The 23345-nt window shown below is 40.2% G+C and overlaps 1 protein-coding gene across 6 annotated transcripts in view; it reads left to right on the top strand.

Annotated features, from left to right (window-relative positions):
- TTC28 (tetratricopeptide repeat domain 28) overlaps positions 1 to 23345 on the top strand; it is a 700618-nt gene that overhangs the window by 583472 nt on the left and 93801 nt on the right. For all 6 annotated transcript variants that reach the window (XM_009438072.5, XM_001172489.6, XM_054675651.2 and 3 more), the window contains 3 exons: positions 102 to 231; positions 2748 to 2966; positions 4907 to 5072. In XM_009438072.5, the coding sequence (XP_009436347.1) occupies positions 102 to 231; positions 2748 to 2966; positions 4907 to 5072 (515 nt within the window). The remainder of the gene's footprint in view (positions 1 to 101; positions 232 to 2747; positions 2967 to 4906; positions 5073 to 23345) is intronic.

Raw genomic sequence — 23345 nt, 5'->3', positions numbered from 1 at the left:
TAGGTTGTGCACAAAGATAAGAGCAAAAGTTGTCTCTAGTCTGTAAACAGCTGGACATTGGTTTCTGGGGAATGGATGATGTTCTTCCTCCCTCCTTGCAGCTTTATAGGGCATCAGCCTTGTTTGAAACAATCCGACATGAGGCACAGCTGAGCACGGACTACAAACTCTCCCTCTTTGACCTGCAGACATCATCCTACCAGGCCTTGCAGCGGGTGCTCGTCAGCCTAGGTGAGAACAGCTGGGGTTACTCCTTGCTTACGTGTGCACTAGTGCGCATGGGTGCGCGTCCATGTGTCCAAGTTGTTTAGTGACAGCAGTGAAGAAATATGATTTGTTGTGACAACAGACTGTGAAGCCACAACTACAACCAGTCATTGAACATTCATTCATTTATTCAACAAAGATTAGTAGAGCTCCTACCATGTGCTGAGTGCCTGCCCTGGGGGTTACAGTCAAGAAGTCCTGGTTCCTGACCCCAAGAAGCTTAGCTTGTGGAGAGACATAAGTCAGTGAGTCCAGTACAGTGCTGATTGGCACTAGGATAAACTCAGATGCTGTGGAAATAAAGTCTCTTAAAAAAAAAAAGTTTAAATAGAGATGAGGTCTCACTATGTTGCCCAGCCTGGTCTCGAACTCCTGGGCTCAGGCAATGCTCCTGCCTTGGCCTCCCAAAGGGCTGGGATCACAGGTGAGAACCATGACGCCCAGCCTGAAACAAAGTCTCTTGTCTGGTGGGTCCGGGAGCCAGAGAAAGTGTCCTTGAGACAGGGATGCTTGAACCAGTTTCCCTCCCTAGGTTCCCTCTCACCACTAGCGTGTGGTTCAAGCATCTGACTAAGAGGAAGTACCTGAGAAGACACCTGGCCTCTTGTCTATTTCCTCATCCACACATCTTTCAAGGTTGCTGTCTAATAAATGTTTCTGCCACCTGGGTCTGCCTCCTAGGCTGTGGCATAGTCAGTGATGATTCTCCCAAGCCTATGTGCCCCATCACACTGGGGCAGCATGCATCTTCTTTCACCCAGGCCTTAACTAGTCAGCCAGTCCCTTCCAGCTCCCCGTCATCTGCCTCTTCCCAGGAGATATTTATTGGAACTAACAAAGGCTTTGAATTTTGAGGCCTTTTCGATAACCTGTCTTTTGCTGTATGTATAGGAAGGACTCAAATTTCCTCTTGAAAAATTTATCTATTAAATGTGTTCATTGCCTGAGATTACAGTTTATTATCTATTATAATCACAGTGTTAAGTCTGTCTAGCACCTAGGGGCCGATTTTCCCGTGTGCACAGAAATTGTTCCTACTGTTCCAGTTAATAACTTAATAGAGTAAAAGGAGACATTTAAATACACACATACAAATCTCCACTTGCTTCTGATACCCAAACTGCAGGAAGCAAGGCATCCTTGAAGTGCTGTCACAGCTGCAGCATCTGGTCTGCTTCTGTCTGCTTTCTTTGGACTCTGGTTATAGTAACTCTTCCATATTTACATTTATGACAAAAGTAAATCCTCTGCATTGTGTTCCTTCAGCACTTATAAACAATTCCTTTACATTTTTTGTGCTTTCAGATTGGTACATTAGCTTTTAAACTAGATTATAGACCAGTTCCTTAAGGAAAGTGGGATTCAAAATTCGATTAAAAGACGGGAAAAGCTTGAGATAGAGAAGCAATTTTAAAGAACTAGAGACCTGAGAGGTTAAACTCTTTGCCCATGGGGATAAGGAAAAAAGTGTGTTGGAGCCCAGAATGGAATGAGACATCAGCTCCAACAACATTACTACTACCTGTTATACATGTAGTGATGTAAGTAGGTCTGCCAGTCATCTTTACATGTAGTGCTTCATTTAATCTTTAAAATAGCCCTTTGCGATAGGCAGGACAACTGTTAGCATCCCTCTTCTTGAGACAAGGCCAGTGAAAGGGAAAAGGGCATGCCCAGGAAAGGGACTGGCATGCGTAAAGGGATGGAGGTATAATTTGGAGAGAAATGCATAAGGCTGGACAATGTTATGCATAGAGGGGCGGCATGGAGGGAGGAGAGAGAGTCAGAAGACGCATAGACAGCTTGTGAGGCTGAGGCGGGTGGATCACTTGAGGCCAGGAGTTTGAGACCAGCCTGGCCAACATGGCGAAACCCCGTCTCTACTAAAAATATGAAAATTAGCCAGGAATGGTGGCCCGTGCCTGTAATCCCAGCTACTTGGGAAGTTGAGGCAGGAGAATCGCTTGAACCCAGGGGGTGGAGATTGCAGTGAACTGAGATCATGCCAGTATATTCCAGCCTGGGAGACAGAGTGAGACCCTGTCTCAAAAAAAAAAAAAAAAAAAAAAAAAAAAAAGACACGTAGAGAGCCAAGTGACACCAATAAACCTGGTGTCAGAAGCCAGGCAGGAGGTCAAAAAAAAAAAAAAGCCAGGTTAGGGAGCAACTCAGGAGGTGGAGCAGAGATGGAGCAGGGCTAAGGACAAGTGCACTGAATTGGATCAGCTCTCTTGTGGCGCTGGCTGCAAGACAGGCGAAGGTCTGATGGCTTAGGGTAGTGTGGAATCAGTCATGCAGGACACTGCACCCACCATCTGAGGCAGGGAATTGAATCTGAAGCAGTGTGACTGAGATTCTGTCACATATTGGAGAGTAGAGGCAGTGAGGTTTCTGCCCAGGATTTGATGGCCATCCCTGATAGGCCTCTCTAAGTAAGCACACTCACTATGGACTCCTCGGCATATCTCTTTGTCTCCTAGGCCATCATGATGAAGCCCTGGCTGTGGCAGAAAGGGGACGGACAAGGGCATTTGCTGATCTTCTGGTGGAACGACAAACAGGACAACAAGACTCCGACCCCTACTCCCCAGTCACTATTGATCAGGTCTTAGAGATGGTAAATGGCCAGAGGGGACTAGTGCTTTACTATTCCCTGGCTGCAGGCTATCTGTATAGCTGGCTCCTGGCTCCTGGGGCAGGTAAGATCTCTTTCTGTGGGAACAGGGCAATTAGAAGACTAGACCTGTGAAAGTCTAATGAATAGAGGTGGAATAGGTGCATTATCATAGATCATACTAAGGAACTGATGTCAGATTTTAGCAAAACCTCAGCCGCAGTGGATATGCCGTGGTGGGGCATTCAGTTAATAAGACAGCCCAGCTTTCTCATTCCCCCAAGAAATTGCTGCTCCTCACTGTTGAATGTGGAAGCATTTATCAGGGAAGACTAAAAGCAGAAGAATTAATTTCACTAGCAGCCCTGTGTGTAGGCAGCTGTTGTTCATTAGCTAATAAAGTGATGACTGCAAGTCCTAACGAATTCTTTCTAGACATGGTTTAATAATTGTGACCCTTTGTCATGGCAAAGTTAAAGAGACTAAAATGATAATGGCAACTCTATCACAGGTTATAAATAAGTCTTATGCTTGAAATTTCTGAGTTTAACAGAACCCATTTTTAACCAGTTCTGCTGTAAATCTATTTCAGAAGTAAAACTCTCCTTTGATTAAATCAGCATTAAATGTTCAGGCTGTAACAGTTTCACTAAATACAGAAACACTAATTAGCTGTTAGGGCCATATTTTTTGCATAATAAAATGCTGATGGCTTTACCAAGTTGGAGACACACCAGATCCAATTAGAGTTTATTGACTGGGGAAGTGGATCTTATAATTGGTAATCTTAAAGAATGAGCTTCTTGAATATCTGTAAGCCAGTTTCAAAAACTTTAACTGCCAGCGAGAATTGACAAGATTTTCTTGATTATGTTTCTATGCCTTTGATTTAAAAAAAAAAATGATGGCTGGATGACAGCTCCCAGATGCTTTTAGGCTCTGAGCATTTGTGCGTATACATTCTATGCCTCGGCATTGTTTTTAATAATTTTTTCCCTTTAGTTCCATGTTCTTTATGGGCTTTCCACAAAGAATGTTCTTACCGCTGACCTTTTTAATGCTAAAGGTTTTAAATTGTGATTTTTACAGTGACTTGGTTAATAAATGTTGGCTACAGTGGAATCTTTGTGGATCCCAGCTCCCAGAGTGGTACTGATACTCGTGAGGACACAGTTGATGACTGGGAGGTATCAAACTCCTTCTCTCTGTGGTTGTTACATCTTGGGGACATGATTTGACAGGTGGTATATCTGAATTCCTGTAATAATGAGCCATGTATAATGAGGCTCCTATTGTTTCTTTTTCCGTTCCTTTTTGCTCTTAATGAGGCTCTGAAGCTTTCACTGGGGGCGCTAATCCAATCAGAGAGGACCGGCGTTTTCCAGAGGTGACACACCTCATTACCATTTGAGAATATATCCTATTTATCGCCAGAAAACCACTGTGGACTGCCTCAATTTCATGCACCCATCATTTTTTGCTCCTTTAATTCATTAATGACCATTGACCAGTTAGTCTTATTTAAAAATGGTTTAAAATGTTTTTATCTGGCCTTTATACTACATATTTATTATAATTTGCTTTTGTGAAATGAAAGCTCTGTTGGAACACAATTTCCACTTGGCCAGTTATATTTTTCTTTGGGATTTCAATTTCTATAAGGAATATATCTTGGCATACTCATGCACTATTCCTGAAAGGAGACTTCCCTAGTTGGTGCTTCTAAGAAGCATCTGTTTTGAAACACATATGAAGTAGTCATAATTCCAGGAGCTTCTGAGGCTGTATCTTGAATTCCCTGGTTTCAAGCCCCACACCTAATGGTAAAAGCTGTGAAAAGGATACTGACCGAAATAGAGAAAGCCCTCTTGAGACCTTGGATTTCAGGATTTTTTCACAGGGTTTGCAGGATGGCATGCTTGTCAAAGAAGTCACATACCATTGGCATTCCTGTCCCCTGCCTTCAACTTCTCCTTTCTCTGACCCTAATTGTGTATAATGTTGGCTGTGCCTGTTTTGCTTCAGGAATTGTGAAGTTTCATGAACACTACCTGGGTGAGAACACAGTGGAAAACTCAAGTGACTTCCAGGCCAGCAGCAGTGCAACCCTTCCAACAGCAACCGGCTCAGCCCTGGAGCAGCACATTGCCAGTGTCCGGGAGGCCCTGGGGGTGGAGTCTCACTACTCAAGGTAGGTAGTAAAACATCCCCAAGTCCATTTTCAGATAAATCTCAGGGTATTATTTTTTGTAAACATCCTATTTGAGCTAACAGAAGAAATCTTTTGGAATTCATGTAGTTGCACTCAGTCTGTTCACAGCTGCTGCAGCAGAAACAAGTATGCGTCTCTGGAGTGTAAGCCCCTCAGTGGTCTGTCTTTATTCTTTTTGGTGATTTTCCATCAGATGGGGAAGGGCCTCATCAGACATGCCCATTCTGTAAGCAGGATTTGTAAACTGTTTAAACATAAACATAGCTTTGAATTTAACATACCAGCCAATTAAAACCGAGATTATTTTTTGTTATAAACAAATTATAATGAGTTTGTTTGTACTGTAGCTGAACGCCTATTTGAGAGAGTAATTTAGTACCAGTGACAGGATATGTGCACAGATCTGTGAGCCTGAGGGGTGAGGTGAAAGGAGCTGAACTCTCAAATATGAAGAATAGATAAGGGAACTGCTTTTTGCAAAGGTCGTAAAAGGTATAAGCTTATGGAAACATTTTATCATAATGATTGACTATTTTACATATGAAAAAAATAATTTCTACAAGCACCCTGCTTCTAGGGGAAATCAAAGGAAGAGGGTATCTTAGAGCTGGGTTGTAACCAGATTTCCCAGGCATCTCTGTTCTCCATCCAGTGATTACCAAGGGTTCGGAAGATCTGTGTGTCAGAGAATCTGCTATGTTAGCTTGTATCAGGTCCCAAGAATCTCTGCTCATCTCCTGAATGATTTCATTTGTAATCATGAAAATCCTTAGGTAATTCTGTGATTTATTTAGAGATGCTTCACCCAAATTCCCAAGTATGCGGTGGTTGCTGCCAGCAGCTGGACTGATCTTTGGGGTGCTTATTAAGTTGGGGAAGAAAGAGTTCTTAGGTGAAAAATGATTATTGAATAATTTAATGTCAATGTTGGAAGGGGCTGTAGTAGTCATCTAGTCCAACCCCTTCATTTAACAGAAGTTAACACTGAAATAGGACTTGCTGACAGCCAAGTTAGTGTCAGAGCCAGGATCAAAACAGTCTACATCTCACCCAGACTTCCAGGCCAGTGCTTGTTCTGTTTTTAATTTTCAAAATTAATATCATATTTTGAGAAAGTAGCCAAATATAAGAATTTCATTTCTAGCTTCTGTTTTTATGAAGTAGGAACAGGCTTTAGCCACTTGCACACGTGCTTCTCTTATTTATCCTGTGACTGCTGTGCATCCTGAAGTATCCCCGTCCTTAACAACCCAGGCAACAGTTTGGCAATTACAGGGGTTGACAGGGTGGTAACTCCCAAGAACTTGGAAGTAAGACTGCCCTCTGAGATTGAAATTATAAATGACCATAATAAACTAGGTTAGACATTAGACCAGAGGTATACAAAGCTGCTTTGGCAGACAGAAATTTAGGCCAGTGTGATTAGACTATAACCTGACCAAAGGTATTGCATGTCCAAAGTGAGAGTTAGAGGGGCATGGCTGGCCAGCAATAGAAACCCGAAAGTAGGAGAGCCAGCAGGGCAGACTTTGGCAGTGTTCATTTCTAACACTATCAAAGGGAGAGAGAATCTTGGTTTAGGGACACAAGGTCCCATTGAAAAGGCTGATCCCATGGTGGACATGCAGTCGCCAAGTTCTCTTAGTCCCCCCACTGTCCCTCCTTCCACAGGTATTTTGAGTGCTCACTGTGTATAAGGTACTATGATAGAGATTAAGGATCCTGATGAACAAGGAGACATAGCCCCTACTGTCCCAGAACTGAGGGCAAGCTCTGAAGTATGGCCTTCTAAGTTTGAAAACCTGACTGATGTTGCTAACATGCCCAAAGAGGGTTTGCCTCTTGGAAGCGAACTTTAATTAACCAAGCTCAAAGAAAATTGTGCAAACTAGAATGCCAGGTATTATGTACATTCTCTATCTTCAAGTATATTTACATGAGAAACCAAATGATAGTTAGAAAGGTTGACAAGAAGCATGGGACCTGAACAAGGGAAGGCAGGAGGACCATCTGAGAGATCTTCTCCACCAAGGGCCGCTGAAGACCTTTGTGCATACTGCCTGGGGTAGCCTTTGGCAGCTTAATTCTCCTCATCCTCTGAGCTCAGCTCAAATATTCTCTCCTTAAGGAAGCCTCTACAACTCCCAACATAGGTTTCCCTACCCCTTATGCCCATTTATACATTCTCATTATACCCGACATTTTCATTTAAGCATTTACTACAATTTTAGTTAAAAGATTTTATATACTCTGTTGTTTACTCTTTTTCAGTTCTGTGAGAGCAGGGGCTATGTCTGCCTTATTCATCAGGATCCCTAATCTCTAGCATAGTACCTTATAGAGTGAGCACTCAAATACTTGTGGGAGGAGGGACAGCAGGGATCTAAGAGAGCACGGTGACCACATGTCCACCATGGGGTCAGCCTTGCCGATGGGACTTTGTGTCCCTAAGCCAAGACTCTCCCTCCTTTCGATAGTATTAGAAATGGGCACTGCCGGAGTCTGCCCTGCTACCTTTCCCTTTTTCGTGTTTCTACTGCTGGCCACCAAGATTATAAAGGTACTTGGGTGTATGACACCTGCCATTTGAAACCTCTGCATATGTGAAGGTGGCCTCTCCCTTATGGCAATGTGGGGACCACATCCAAGTCATCTCAGTCTAAACCAAGCATTCATGGGGCTCAGCCTGTATGAAAATGTATATTTCACCTAATCCAAATTTCCAGATATCTAGATTAAAATTCACCAGGAGAAAGAAGAGGATTACCCTTGGTCTCACTCTTCCATGCTCCTCATTGGATGTCATGGTTGAACTTTAAATACATGTGGCTAAGCAGTTCTTTTCTATGATACTGGAGGTTGAGTAATTCTGTTTCCAGGTGCCTTTTGAATTGAAAAATGTCTTTTGAGTTATAGTTCATCTCTTCATCAAAGGTAGAGAAAGAGGAAAGACTGCAACTTGCTTGTGTTTCCCATGTTAACCATTTCCCCTCTGCTCTATACAGAGAGCTAACAAGTTCTAATGAGTCCTTAGGATCTCTAGCAGGTTATGTGGCTTGACACTCAGCATCACTTTGTTGGGCTGCCCTCAGTAGCCTAGATCTTCCCCTTAGACGGCTAGAAATAAGGTTTTTCCTGTTGCTTTGGAGTAATCTTGTTAGAGATTTGTTTATATTTTGTGAGCTTAAACTCATATTGTTGATTATAATATTAAAATTAAACACTTTATTGGCATGGTTTGAATTTACTGGAATGGAGTGTTTGTGAGAGCGATTCGTGTTTCATAGTTTCATGAAAACAGTAAGAAAATTTCACTGAAGTATTATTTTTCATCTACAAATTTAGTAAATATTTTTTAAAACCATAATGCTCAGTGAGAGTAAGGATGCAGTGAATGAGCAGGCTCATATCGTAGGGATACACCTGGATTTTGCATTTCTAAAAACAATTTGCCAATAGTATAAAAAATCTTTTTACATGTTTATGCCCTTTGATCTCAAAATTCTTTATTATAGAAATGGAGCAAAGATCTGTACATACTAGTATCTGTCCTAGGTTTATATATTATAGAAGACATTGAAAACAACCTAAATATACAACAATAATTGAATTACAAACAAATTATTTTATATCTATTCAGTATGTTATGTTGCAATTAAAATTATGTTTACAAAGAATTTTTAATCAAATAGCCAAATGTTTAATCACATAGACAAAATATTAAGTGAAAAAAATAGGATATAGAATTACTGTATATAGTATAATTTAAATTTTGTAATTATATAAAATATGGGTATGAAAAGAAAAATTCTCAGAAGGAGACTAGGCTATATTTTAGTGGTGATTATAAATGAATGGTGAAATTATAGATGCTTGTTATTTTATTCTTTTTACTTTTCCTTATTTTTAACTTTTTTTTTTACAATTAGGCATATAGTACTTTTTTTTATTATTATTATACTTTAACTTTTAGGATACATGTGCACAACGTGCAGGTTTGTTACATATGTATACATGTGCCATGTTGGTGTGCTGCACCCATTAACTCGTCATTTAGCATTAGGTATATCTCCTAATGCTATCCTTCTCCCCTCCCACCACCCCACAACAGTCCCCGGTGTGTGATGTTCCCCTTCCTGTGTCCATGTGTTCTCATTGTTCAATTCCCACCTGTGAGTGAGAACATGCGGTGTGTGGTTTTTTGTCCTTGCGATACTTTGCTGAGAATGATAGTTTCCAGCTTCATCCATGTCCCTACAAAGGACATGAACTCATCATTTTTTGTGGCTGCATAGTACTCCATGGTGTATACGTGCCACATTTTCTTTTTTTTTTAAAAAACATTTGAAAACCTCTATTTTTTTATTTTTTTATTTTTTATTTTATTTTATTTTATTTTATTATTATTAAACTTCAAGTTTTAGGGTATATGTGCACAATGTGCAGGTTAGTTACATATGTATACATGTGCCATGCTGGTGTGCTGCACCCAGTAACTCGTCATTAAGCATTAGGTATATCTCCTAATGCTATCCCTCCCCCATCCCCCCACCCCACAACAGTCCCCAGAGTGTGATGTTCCCCTTCCTGTGTCCATGTGTTCTCATTGTTCAATTCCCACCTATGAGTGAGAATATGCAGTGTTTGCTTTCTTGTTCTTGCGATAGTTTACTGAGAGTGATGATTTCCAATTTCATCCATGTCCCTACAAAGGACATGAACTCATCATTTTTTATGGCTGCATAGTATTCCATGGTGTATATATGCCACATTTTCTTAATCCAGTCTATCATTGTTGGACATTTGGGTTGGTTCCAAGTCTTTGCTATTGTGAATAGTGCTGCAATAAACATACGTGTGCATGTGTCTTTATAGCAGCATGATTTATAGTCCTTTGGGTATATACCCAGTAATGGGATGGCTGGGTCAAATGGTATTTCTAGTTCTAGATCCCTGAGGAATCGCCTCACTGACTTCCACAATGGTTGAACTAGTTTACAGTCCCACCAACAGTGTAAAAGTGTTCCTATTTCTCCACATCCTCCTCAGGACCTGTTGTTTCCTGACTTTTTAATGATTGCCATTCTAACTGGTGTGAGATGGTATCTCATTGTGGTTTTGATTTGCATTTCTCTGATGGCCAGTGATGGTGAGCATTTTTTCATGTGTGTTTTGGCTGCATAAATGTCTTCTTCTGAGAAGTGTCTGTTCATGTCCTTCGCCCACTTTTTGATGGGGTTGTTTGTTTTTTTCTTGTAAATTTGTTTGCGTTCATTGTAGATTCTGGATATTAGCCCTTTGTCAGATGAGTGGGTTGCGAAGATGTTTTCCCATCTTTTAGGTTGGCTGTTCACTCTGATGGTAGTTTCCTTTGCTGTGCAGAAGCTCTTTAGTTTAATTAGATCCCATTTTCAATTTTGGCTTTTGTTACCATTGCTTTTGATGTTTTAGACATGAAGTCCTTGCCCATGCCTATGTCCTGAATGGTATTGCCTAGGTTTTTTTCTAGGGTTTTTATGGTTTTAGGTCTAACGTTTAAGTCTTTAATCCATCTTGAATTAATGTTTGTATAAGGTGTAAGGAAGGGATCCAGTTTCAGCTTTCTACATATGGCTAGCCAGTTTTCCCAGCACCATTTATTAAATAGGGAATCCTTTCCCCATTGCTTGTTTTTGTCAGGTTTGTCAAAGATCAGATAGTTGTAGATATGCAGCGTTATTTCTGAGGGCTCTGTTCTGTTCCATTGATCTATATCTCTGTTTTGGTACCAGTACCATGCTGTTTTGGTTACTGTAGCCTTGTAGTATAGTTTGAAGTCAGGTAGCGTGATGCCTCCAGCTTTGTTCTTTTGGCTTAAGATTGACTTGGCAATGCGGGCTCTTTTTTGGTGCCATATGAACTTTAAAGTAGTTTTTTCCAGTTCTGTGAAGAAAGTCATTGGTAGCTTGATGGGGATGGCATTGAATCTATAAATTACCTTGGGCAGTATGGCCATTTTCACAATAATGATTCTTCCTATCCATGAGCATGGAATGTTCTTCCATTTGTTTGTATCCTCTTTTATTTCCTTGAGCAGTGGTTTGTAGTTCTCCTTGAAGAGGTCCTTCACATCCGTTGTAAGTTGGATTCCTAGGTATTTTATTCTCTTTGATGCAATTGTGAATGAGAGTTCACTCATGATTTGGCTCTCTGTTTGTCTGTTATTGGTGTATAAGAATGCTTGTGATTTTTGTACCTTGATTTTGTATCCTGAGACTTTGCTGAAGTTGCTTATCAGCTTAAGGAGATTTTGGGCTGAGACAGTGGGGTTTTCTAGATATACAATCATGTCATCTGCAAACAGGGACAATTTGACTTCCTCTTTTCCTAATTGAATACCCTTTATTTCCTTCTCCTGCCTGATTGCCCTGGCCAGAACTTCCAGCACTGTGTTGAATAGGAGTGGTGAGAGAGGGCATCCCTGTCTTGTGCCAGTTTTCAAAGGGAATGCTTCCAGTTTTTGCCCATTCAGTATGATATTGGCTGTGGGTTTGTCATAAATGGCTCTTATTATTTTGAGATACGTCCCATCAATACCTAATTTATTGAGACTTTTTAGCATGAAGCGCTGTTGAATTTTGTCAAAGGCCTTTTCTGCATCTATTGAGATAATCATGTGGTTTTTGTCTTTGGTTCTGTTTATATGCTGGATTACATTTATTGATTTGCGTATATTGAACCAGCCTTGCATCCCAGGGATGAAGCCCACTTGATCATGGTGGATAAGCGTTTTGATGTGCTGCTGGATTTGGTTTGCCATTATTTTATTGAGGATTTTTGCATCAATGTTCATCAAGGATATTGGTCTAAAATTCTCTTTTTTTGTTTTGTCTCTGCCCGGCTTTGGTATCAGGATGATGCTGGCCTCATAAAATGAGTTAGGGAGGATTCCCTCTTTTTCTATTGATTGGAATAGTTTCAGAAGGAATGGTACCAGTTCCTCCTTGTATCTCTGGTAGAATTCGGCTGTGAATCCGTCTGGTCCTGGACTCTTTTTGGTTGGTAAGCTATTGATTATTGCCACAATTTCAGAGCCTGTTATTGGTCTATTCAGAGATTCAACTTCTTCCTGGTTTAGTCTTGGGAGGGTGTATGTGTCGAGGAATTTATCCATTTCTTCTAGATTTTCTAGCTTATTTGCATAGAGGTGTTTGTAGTATTCTCTGATGGTAGTTTGTATTTCTGTGGGATCAGTGGTGATATCCCCTTTATCATTTTTTATTGCGTCTATTTGATTCTTCTCTCTTTTCTTTATTAGTCTTGCTAGTGGTCTATCAATTTTGTTGATCCTTTCAAAAAACCAGCTCCTGGATTCATTAATTTTTTGAAGGGTTTTTTGTGTCTCTATTACCTTCAGTTCTGCTCTGATTTTAGTTGTTTCTTGCCTTCTGCTAGCTTTTGAATGTGTTTGTTCTTGCTTGTCTAGTTCTTTTAATTGTGATGTTAGGGTGTCAATTTTGGATCTTTCCTGCTTTCTCTTGTGGGCATTTAGTGCTATAAATGTCCCTCTACACACTGCTTTGAATGCGTCCCAGAGATTCTGGTATGTTGTGTCTTTGTTCTCATTGGTTTCAAAGAACATCTTTACTTCTGCCTTCATTTTGTTATGTACCCAGTAGTCATTCGGGAGCAGGTTGTTCAGTTTCCATGTAGTTGTCCAGTTTTGAGTGAGTTTCTTAATCCTGAGTTCTAGTTTGATTGCACTGTGGTCTGAGAGACAGTTTGTTATAATGTCTCATCTTTTACATTTGCTGAGGAGAGCTTTACTTCCAAGTATGTGGTCAATTTTGGAATAGGTGTGGTGTGGTGCTGAAAATGCATATTCTGTTGATTTGGGGTGGAGAGTTCTGTAGATGTCTATTAGGTCCACTTGGTGCAGAGCTGAGTTCAATTCCTGGGTATCCTTGTTAACTTTCTGTCTCGTCGATCTGTCTAATGTTGACAGTGGGGTGTTAAAGTCTCCCAATATTATTGTGTGGGAGTCGAAGTCTCTTTGTAGGTCGCTCAGGACTTGCTTTATGAATCTGGGTGCTCCTGTATTGGGTGCATATATATTTTAGGATAGTTAGCTCTTCTTGTTGAATTGATCCCTTTACCATTATGTAATGGCCTTCTTTGTCTCTTTTGATCTTTGTTGGTTTAAAGTCTGTTTTATCAGAGACCAGGATGGCAACCCCTGCCTTTTTTTGTTTTCCATTTGCTTGGTAGATCTTCCTCCATCCTTTTATTTTGAGCCTATGTGTGTCTCTGCATGTGAGGTGGGTTTCCTGAATACGGCACACTGATGGGTCTTGACTCTTTATCCAATTTGCCAGTCTGTGTCTTTTAATTGGAGCATTTAGTCCATTTACATTTAAAGTTAATATTGTTATGTGTGAATTTGATCCTGTCATTATGATGTTAGCTGGTTATTTTGCTGGTTAGTTGATGCAGTTTCTTCCTAGCCTCGATGGTCTTTACAGTTTGGCATGATTTTGCAGTGGCTGCTACCAGTTGTTCCTTTCCATGTTTAGTGCTTCCTTGAGGAGCTCTTTTAGGGCAGGCCTGGTGGTGACAAAATCTGTCAACATTTGCTTGTCTGTAAAGGATTTTATTTGTCCTTCACTTATGAAGCTTAGTTTGGCTGGATATGAAATTCTGGGTTGAAAATTCTTTTCTTTAAGAATGTTGAATATTGACCCCCACTCTCTTCTGACTTGTAGAGTTTCTGCCGAGAGATCAGCTGTTAGTCTGATGGGCTTCCCTTTGTGGGTAACCTGATCTTGCTCTCTGGCTGCCCTTAACATTTTTTCCTTCATTTCAACTTTGGTGAATCTGACAATTATGTGTCTTGGAGTTGCTCTTCTCGGGGAGTATCTTTGTGGCATTCTCTGTATTTCCTGAATTTGAATGTTGGCCTGCCTTGCTAGATTGGGGAAGTTCTCCTGGATAATATCCTGCAGAGTGTTTTCCACCTTGGTTCCATTCTCCCCATGACTTTCAGGTACACCAATCAGACGTAGATTTGGTGTTTTCACATAGTCCCATATTTCTTGGAGGGTTTGTTCATTTCTTTTTATTCTTTTTTCTCTAAACTTCTCTTCACGTTTCATTTGATTCATTTCATCTTCCATCACTGATACCCTTTCTTCCAGTTGATCGCATCGACTACTGAGGCTTGTGCATTCATCACGTAGTTCTCATGCCGTGGTTTTCAGCTCCATCAGGTCCTTTAAGGACTTCTCTGCATTGATTATTCTAGTTATCCATTCGTCTAATTTTTTTTCAAAGTTTTTAACTTCTTTGCCATTGGTTCGAACTTCCTTCTTTAGCTCAGAGTAGTTTGATCTTCTGAAGCCTTCCTCTCTCAACTCGTCAAAGTCATTCTCCGTCCAGCTTTGTTCCGTTGCTGGTGAGGAGCTGTGTTGCTTTGGAGGAGGAGAGGCACTCTGATTTTTAGAGTTTCCAGTTTTTCTGCTCTGTTTTTTTCCCATCTTTGTGGTTTCATCTACCTTTGGTCTTTGATGATGGTGACATACAGATGGGTTTTTGGTGTGGATGTCCTTTCTGTTTGTTAGTTTTCCTTCTAACAATCAGGACCCTCAGCTGCAGGTGTGTTGGAGTTTACTGGAGGTCCACTCCAGACCTTGTTTTCCTGGGTATCAGCAGCGGTGGCTGCAGAACAGCGGATATTGGTGAACCGCAAATGCTGCTGCCTGTTCGTTCCTCTGGAAGTTTTGTCTCAGAGGAGTACCCAGCCATGTGAGGTATCAATCCGCCCCTACTGGGGTGTGCCTCCCAGTTAGGCTACTTGGGGATCAGGGACCCACTTGAGGAGGCAGTCTGCCCTTTCTCAGATCTCAGGCTGTGTGCTGGGAGAACTACTGCTCTCTTCAGAGCTGTCAGACAGGGACATTTAAGACTGCAGAGGTTATTGCTGTCTTTTGTTTGTCTGTGCCCTGCCCCCAGAGGTGGAGCCTACAGAGGCAGGCAGGCCTCCTTGAGCTGTGGTGGGCTCCACCCAGTTTCAGCTTCCTGGCCACTTTGTTTACCTACTCAAGCCTGAGCAATGGCAGGCGCCCCTCCCACAGCCTCGCTTCCACCTTGTAGTTTGATCTCAGACTGCTGTGCTAGCAATGAGCGAGGCTCCGTGGGCGTAGGACCCTCTGAGCCATGTGCGGGATATAATCTCCTAGTGTGCCATTTGTTAAGCCTATTGGAAGAGCGCAGTATGAGGGTGGGAGTGACCCGATTTTCCAGGTGCTGTCTGTCACCCCTTTCTTTGACTAGGAAAGGGAATTCCCTGACCCCTTGTGCTTCCCTGGTGAAGCGATGCCTCGCCCTGCTTCATCTCATGCACGGTGCGCTGCACCTGCTGTCCTGCACCTGCTGTCTGGCACTCCCCAGTGAGATGAACCCGGTACCTCAGTTGGAAATGCAAAAATAACCCGTCTTCTGCATCGCTCACGCTGGGAGCTGTAGACTGGAGCTGTTCCTATTCGGCCATCTTGGCTCCACTGCTGAATTCGCATATAGTACTTTTAAATGAGAAATAAATAGCCATGAATAAACAATTCTGTCATACAAAAGGGGGAAGAAACTTTTTTGTAATTTGACTTTACAGAGAATAAAACCCCAGTGTCAGAGCCTGTCACTGTGATCTAGTTCTAGGAAGGTATTCTGGGTTTATTTTCCATTCTTGTCTCTTGGTGAATACTGTATTTCAACCACTATGCCTTCTTTGCTCTCTAAATGTACCCTGTAATTTCTGTCTCTCTACTCTAGCTCAGGGGTCTCTGAGCTCTGGATCTGTATGTGTAGCTGTCAATAAACATCTATATCTGGATATCTTCCAGGCCCCTCTGGTCTAAAACACCTAAAGCCTAACTCTTTAATGTCCCCATTTCTACTTTAATCTTTATCCAGGTTCCTGCGCCATCATATAACTAGTTGCTTAAGACAAAAAAAAATGAATCATCATCCATTATTTCTTCTTTCCCTCATTCTAATCAATTAATCTTGCAGATTTATAGAAATATATTTCTGTAAAATACATTTTGAACGACCTACCAAGACTGAATCATGAAGAAATAAAATATCTGAACAGATTTATAACTAGTGAGGAAATTAAATCAGTAACCAAAAACCTCCCAATAAAGAAAAGTTTGGGACCAGATGTATTCACTGGGGAATTCTACCAAATATTTAAGGAAGAATTAACACCAATCCTTTTCAAATTCTTTTTAAAAATTAAAGAGTAAAGAACATTACAAATTCATTTTATGAGGCCAAAGTTACCATGATGCCGAAATCAGACAAAGATACCACAAGTAAAACAACTGTAGACCAATATTTATCATGAAAATTGATGCAAAAATCCTCAAAAAATACCAGCAAACTGAATTCAATAATACATTAAAAGGATTCTGCACCATGACTATGTGGGATTTACTCTTGGAATATAAGGATGGTTCACCTGTGAATATCAATCAGCATAATACACCACATTAACAGAATGAAGGACAAAAAACACATGATCATTTGAGTTGATGCAGAAAAGCATTTGACAAAATTTAACACCCTTTCATGATAAAAACCACACTGCAAGCTAGTAAAAGGAAATTACCTCAACATAGTGAAGGCCATATATGAAAAATCCACAGCTAACATCATACTAATGAGCAATAATTTGAAAATATTTCATGTAAGACCAGGAACAAGGCAAGGATGCCTTCTTTTGTCATATCTTCAATATATAGTACTGGAAGTGCTAGCCAGAGCAATTAAATAAGGAAAGGAAATAAATATCCAAATTGAAAAGGGAAGAGTGAAATTATCTCTATTCACAGATGACATGATCTTATATGTAGAAAACTTGAAAGATTCTACCAAAAAACTATTAGAGCTAATAAACAAATTTAGTAAATCTGCAGGATATGAAATCAATGAACAAAAATCAAGTGTGTTTCTATACACTAGCAATGAACAATCTAAAGAGGAAATTCAGAAAACAATCCCACTTACCAAAGCATCAAAAATTACAAAATACTCAGGAATAAACTTAACCAAGGAAGGGAAAGACCCATATACTGAAAACTACAAAAAATTCTGAAGGAAATTAAAGAAGACACAAATAAATGGGAAGATATCCTATGATCATGGACTACAAGAGTTAATATTGTTAAAAAGCATCCATACTATCCAAAGTGATCTACAGATTCAGTGTAATCCCTAGCAAAATCCTAGTGGCAGCCAGGCTCAGTGGCTTATGCCTATAATCCCAGCACTTTGGGAGGCTGAGGTGGGTGAATCATCTGAGGTCAGCAGTTTGAGACCAGCCTGGCCAACATGGTGAAATCTCGTCTCTACTAAATGTACAAAATTAGCTGGGCAAGGTGGCGCACGCCTGTAATCCCAGCTACTCAGGAGGCTGAAGGGGGAGAATCACTTGAACCCAGGAGGCAGAGGTTGCAGTGAGCCAAGATCATGTCACTGCACTCCAGCCTAGGCAACGCAGTGAGACTCCACCTAAAAAAAAAAGAAAAAAAAAAAAAAAAAGAAATCCTGGTGGCATACTTTTACAGAAATAGAAAAAAATTCTAAAATTCATTTGAAATCTCAGAGGACCCCACATAGCTAAGGCAATCTTAAGGAAAAACAAAAAAAGCTGGAGGTATCATACTTCCTAATTTCAAAATATTATTACAATTAGCTGAGTGTGGTGGCATGCACTTGTAATCCCAGCCACTTGGGTGGATGAGGCATGAGAATCGCTTGAACCTGGAAGGCAGAGGTTGCAGTGAGCCAAGATGGTGCCACTGCACTCCAGCCTGGGCAACAGAGAATTTGTCTCCAAAAAATATATATGTACATAAATATGTGTGTGTGTGTGTGTATGTATGTCCATATTATGTATATAATTATAATATATAAATATATATGTACATATGTGTATTTCTATGTTATGGTTATCAAAACAATATGATACTGACATAAACACAGACATATAAACCAATGAAATAGAATAAATAGCCCAGAAATAAACCCTTATGTGTATGTCAAATGATCTTCGACAAGGGTACAAAGGCAACACAATGGGGAGAGAACAATTTCTTCAATAAATGGTGTTAGGAAAACTGGATATCCACATGCAAAAGGAAAAACGTTGGACCCTTATTTATATGACATGCAAAAATTGACTCAAAATGGATTAGAGACCTAAACGTAAAACTTGAAAGTCTAAAACTCCTAAAGGAAAACATAGAGGAAAAGCTACTTGACATTGGATTTGGCAATAATTTATTGGTTATGATACAAAAAGCACAGGCAACAAAAGAAAAGGAGAGAAAAGGGACTACTTCAAACTTCTTGAAAACTTCTATGCAGCAAAGGAAATAATTAACATTTTGAAAAGGCAGCCTATGAATGGGAGAAATTATTTGCAAACCATGTATCTGATAATATCCAGAATATATAAAAACTCCTACAACTTAACAACAACAACAACAAAATCCAATTTAAAAATGGGCAAAGGACCTAAGTAGACATTTCTTCAAAGAGGTATACAAATGAGCAACAAGCATATGTAAAGATGTTCAGCGTTACTAATCATCAGCGAAATGCAAATCAACAGCATAATGAGAAACCTTTTTCCTCATTAGGATGGTCACTTTAAAAAAAATGGAAAATAACCAGTGTTGGCCAGGATGTGGAAAAATTGGAACCTTTGTGCATTGTTGGTGGGAATGTAAAATAGTGCAGCTGCTATAGAAAACAGTAGGGACATTCCTCTAAAAAATAGAATTAGTGTACAATGCAGCAATCCCAATTCTGAGTATACACAAAAGAATTGAAAACATGATCTCAGAGATATTGGCACACATATTCATTGCAGTACTACTCATAATAGCCAGGGGGTAGGAGCAACCGAAAAGTCCATCTATGGATAAACAGATTTTAAAAATGTGGTGTATACAATGGAATATTACTCAGCCTTAAAAAAGAAGAAAATCAGCTGGGCATGGTGGCTCATGCCTATAATCTCAGCACTTCGAGAGGCTGAGGCAGGAGGATCGCTTGAGCCCATGAGTTCCTGACTTTCCTGGGCAACACAGTGAGACCCTGTCTCTACAAAAAAATTTTTAAAACTAGCCAGATGCAGTCGTATGCCTATAGTACCAGCTACTCAGGAGGCTGAGGTAGGGGAATCACATGAGCCTGGGAGGTCGAGGCTGTAGTGAGCTGTGATCGTGCCACTGTACACCAGCCTAGGTGACAGAGCGAGACTCTGTACTGGGGGAAGGAAAGGAAGAAGAAAATCCTGTCACATGCTACACCATGGATGAATTTTGAGGTCATTATGCTAAGTGAAATGAGCCAATCACAAAAAAAGACAAATACTACATGATTTCATTTGGCAATATTTGTCTTTTTGTGTGTGATTGGCTTATTTCACATTAAGGTATCTGAAGTAGCCAAGCTCTTAGAAACAGAAACTAGAATGGTGGTCCTCAGGGATGGGTAGGAGGGGTAAAAGGGAGTTGTTTAATGGATATAGGGCTTCAGTTTTATAAGATGAAAAATTTCTTGAGATTTGTTGCACACAAGATACATATAGTTAACACTACCATATACTTAAAATGGTTATGAGAATAAATTTTATGATATGTTTTTATCACAAATTTTTAAAGTATTTTAAAAATACATATTTAATCAATCCACTTCTGTCACCACTGCTACATGCACAGTGCAGGTCACCATCATCTCTATCCTAAACCACTGCTACCACTTCCTATCTTATCTGTCTTCTCCTTCTCCCTCTCATGGCTTTCCAAACCCATTAGCCAGAGTGGTCTTTCAAAGATGTGTTTGGGATTCTGTTTCCTTGCCCTCCTACCCACCACAAAGCTCCCCAAACACACTTAAAAGTCTTCAGAGTTTCTGATGGTCTTTAGACTCCAGCTCACTTTCCTTATGCTGACCTGTATGCCTGTGTGATCTAGCCTCTGCCCACCCTTCAACAGCACCTATAACCCTTCTTCAGCTTAGCATTTCCATGTGGCCCCCTGGCCTCCTTTCACCTCCTAGTTTACACCAAGGGCTTTCCCACCTTAGAGTTATCCACATGCTCTTCCTTCTCTAAGTAAAGTTCTGCCCCCTGCTCTTGTTGTGACTGGTTCCTTTCATCCTTCAAATTCCTGTCTTCTCTGAAAAGCCTTTCAGAAGCTCCGTTGTTAGTTTCATTCACCTCTTTGTGTTCCCAGTCTCTAGGGCAGCTCAGGAACATAGTAGATGCTTAAGAAATGTTTGCATGAACAACTGACTAGTTCTGCAAATGAAGCGCTTCTCCCTTCTGCCTGAATTTGTTTTATAGACTATATTTTCCTATAGATAGTCTAATCACCTTTTGGAGCTCTGTTTATATTTCACACTGCTTTCATCAGAATTATTCCCATCCTTGTTGGTCCAAATCAGGTCTTTGCTCCCCTCTGTGTACCTAATAATAGCACTTATTTTGTTCTTTCCAGTTTTATATTTATGTAGTTTGTATGTCTTTCCAAGCAGATGGTGATGCCCTAGAGGGTAGATGCTGTGTCCTTCTTTCTGAATTCTCACTAACACAGTGCCTGACACATGGTTAGACATCAGTAAGTTTGAAATTTAGTCACCAGAAGATGTGCTGTAAGCAGACTCCGTTCATGCTGGGCTAGTGTTTGTAAAATGCACTGTGCCCCTAGAAACTGAGTCTCTATGCCTTGGGAGACACCTTTATTCAATTACCCGCAGCCTAGCCATGGTGTCCTTGTTATTCTGCAGATTGTTTTTGCTCTCCTTAATGGCATCTTGCTGCCGAAAGGAAGTAAAATGCTACAAAGGAGTTTCTGAAAATGGATTTAAAAATAAAAGAAGTGCTTTTATTAAGTGTTTAATAAGAACTTCCAGTCCCTTCCTCCCAGATCAAAAGAGGCGTAGATTGAAACCACTGTATAGAACATGAGCCTCCCATAAGGGAGATGTTATGAATTTCAAAACACATCTTCAGTTTTTAACTCTGATATTTAGCCAGCATCTTGCAGTATGTAAATTGTTCCCTGGGCTCCCAGAACGGTGCAGTGGCACTTTAGGGAATCTAAGACTGGGTAGGGCTTTGTTCAGTAGTAGGTCAGGTCTGGAAGGAGCACTCACAAGGGGTTTTAAATAAATTGCAATTGTACATTGCCCTTTTAATGGGGTAAATGTTCCTTTATTGTAAAGCAATATTAAACCTTGATAAACTATAGCTGTTATTTTTTTTCCCTTTTAGTGTTTTTCTATATTTACAAATTTTCTACCGTGAAAGTTATTTTTGTAATCAAATACATTTTCTTATTTCAAAATACTGGTTAATTTAGATTACACTTGTTTATAATGCTGACAACTCCATTGATTCTACACTGATAACAAGCGGCAAATATTAACAAGTCTGACAATATTGAGTATTGGAGGAGATGTCAGTCCATAAGCTATCTTTTAAATGACTGGTCGAAGAGTAAATTGGCATAACCACATCAGAAGAAGCTTGTCATGACCATCGGAAGTTGAATATTAGCCGGGTGAGGTGGCTCATACCTGTAATCCTAGCACTTTAGGAGGTTGAAGTGGGAGGATCACTCGAGCCCAGGAGTTTGAGGCTGCAGTGAACTATGATCACACCACTGCATTCCAACCTGAGTGACAGAATGAGACCCTGTTTCAGTAAATAAATAAGTAGATCGCATATGTACATACCCTTTACACTTGAGGTGTAATATCCAAGAGAGAGTCTTGTGCATGAACAGGAATCTTCAAAGCTGCACTGTAAACAATAGCAAAATTCTGGAAACAACCCAGATGGCATTAGTGAGAGAGTAGATGAATAAATAGAGGTGCAATCCTAAAATGGACTATTAGGTTTCAACAAGAAATGAGCCACAGTGAACCCTAAGATAGTGGCTACATAATAGAACTATAATAATTAATAAGTGAAAAAGTAAATTCTAAAACATTACCTGCAGGATGACATGTTTTTAATAGTTAAAGACAAAAATAAAAATATACTTTTCAGAATACAGATAGATGCAATAAAACCTGTATAGAAAGGACAACCAGGGAGTGATTGCTGTGGGATTAGGGATGGGACCTACCTCAGGCTGGGGATGGACTCACTGGGAAGTAGCAAATGATTAGAGGTATGTTATTCTCAAGTTCCTGGCTTTTGTTTTGGGTAGTGGTTTAGTGCATGTTTATTACATTATTTAAAATTACAAAATAAATACATGAAAGCAGTGACATGGTGGCACACACCTGAAGTCCCAGCTACTTGCAGGGCTAAGGTGGGAGGGTCACTTGATCCCAGGAGTTTGAGCCTGCAGTGAGCTATGGTTGCGCCACTGCACTCCAGCCTGGGCAACAGAATGAGACCCCATCTCTGGGTGAATGAAAGAAGGAAAGCATGAATGAATACAGCTTGTGCATGATGGAAGAGTGTCACAATCCAAAGATTATGTATGATTAATACAATTCCAGAGAGATTCCCTTTTGCCCCCCTACCTCAGCTCCCCAAAAAGAGGGAAAAAAGCAGGGGTTTTTAAGCAAATGAATTACAAAATCAGGATTGCAACTAGGATATCTTTAACATATTGATGTAAATGGACAGTTGATAGACTGATTCAAATTATTTCTATCTGTTCTTTAAAGCAGTCCCCACGCACTGGTGACTATGCCATTGCTGCATCATTAGCCTCATTCAATGTACAGTGGGTCTTTGAACATTTAAAATTATCATTATAGGTATTTCTAATTAAGGTTGTTTGCTAATTGAGACTGACCTACCACTTAATCCAAATTGATAAGGTTTTACTTTGCAAGACAAGTGTTTTTTCTTACCCCCAATCCTTTCCAGAACTCTGTGGAGAAAAAGTAGATAGAATATATTTTGGCACTTATTTTATTCCTTAAAACAAAGAGTTTCCAATTTCATTCTAAAATAAGGTACTGCCATTTTGAAAATATTTTATGAGCATGCAGTCTGTGCCAGGGCTGATGCTGGGCCTGGAGATATATGCATGAATAATAGCTGGAATTCTTGGCCTTACAGTAGCTCATGGTGTGGAGCATGCAACAAATGTGTAAATTATTAATCTACCACGTGAGAAGTGCTCTGATAAAGGTCGGAACAAAGAGGCCTGTGCCTCGCTCTGTCTACTTGAGGGGTGA

The sequence above is a fragment of the Pan troglodytes genome, chromosome 23 (genome assembly GCF_028858775.2).
Source record: "Pan troglodytes isolate AG18354 chromosome 23, NHGRI_mPanTro3-v2.0_pri, whole genome shotgun sequence".
NCBI classification, from domain to species: domain Eukaryota; kingdom Metazoa; phylum Chordata; class Mammalia; order Primates; family Hominidae; genus Pan; species Pan troglodytes.
Note: the sequence above shows the minus strand (reverse complement) of the source record. Positions and strands in the feature narration are given on the sequence as shown.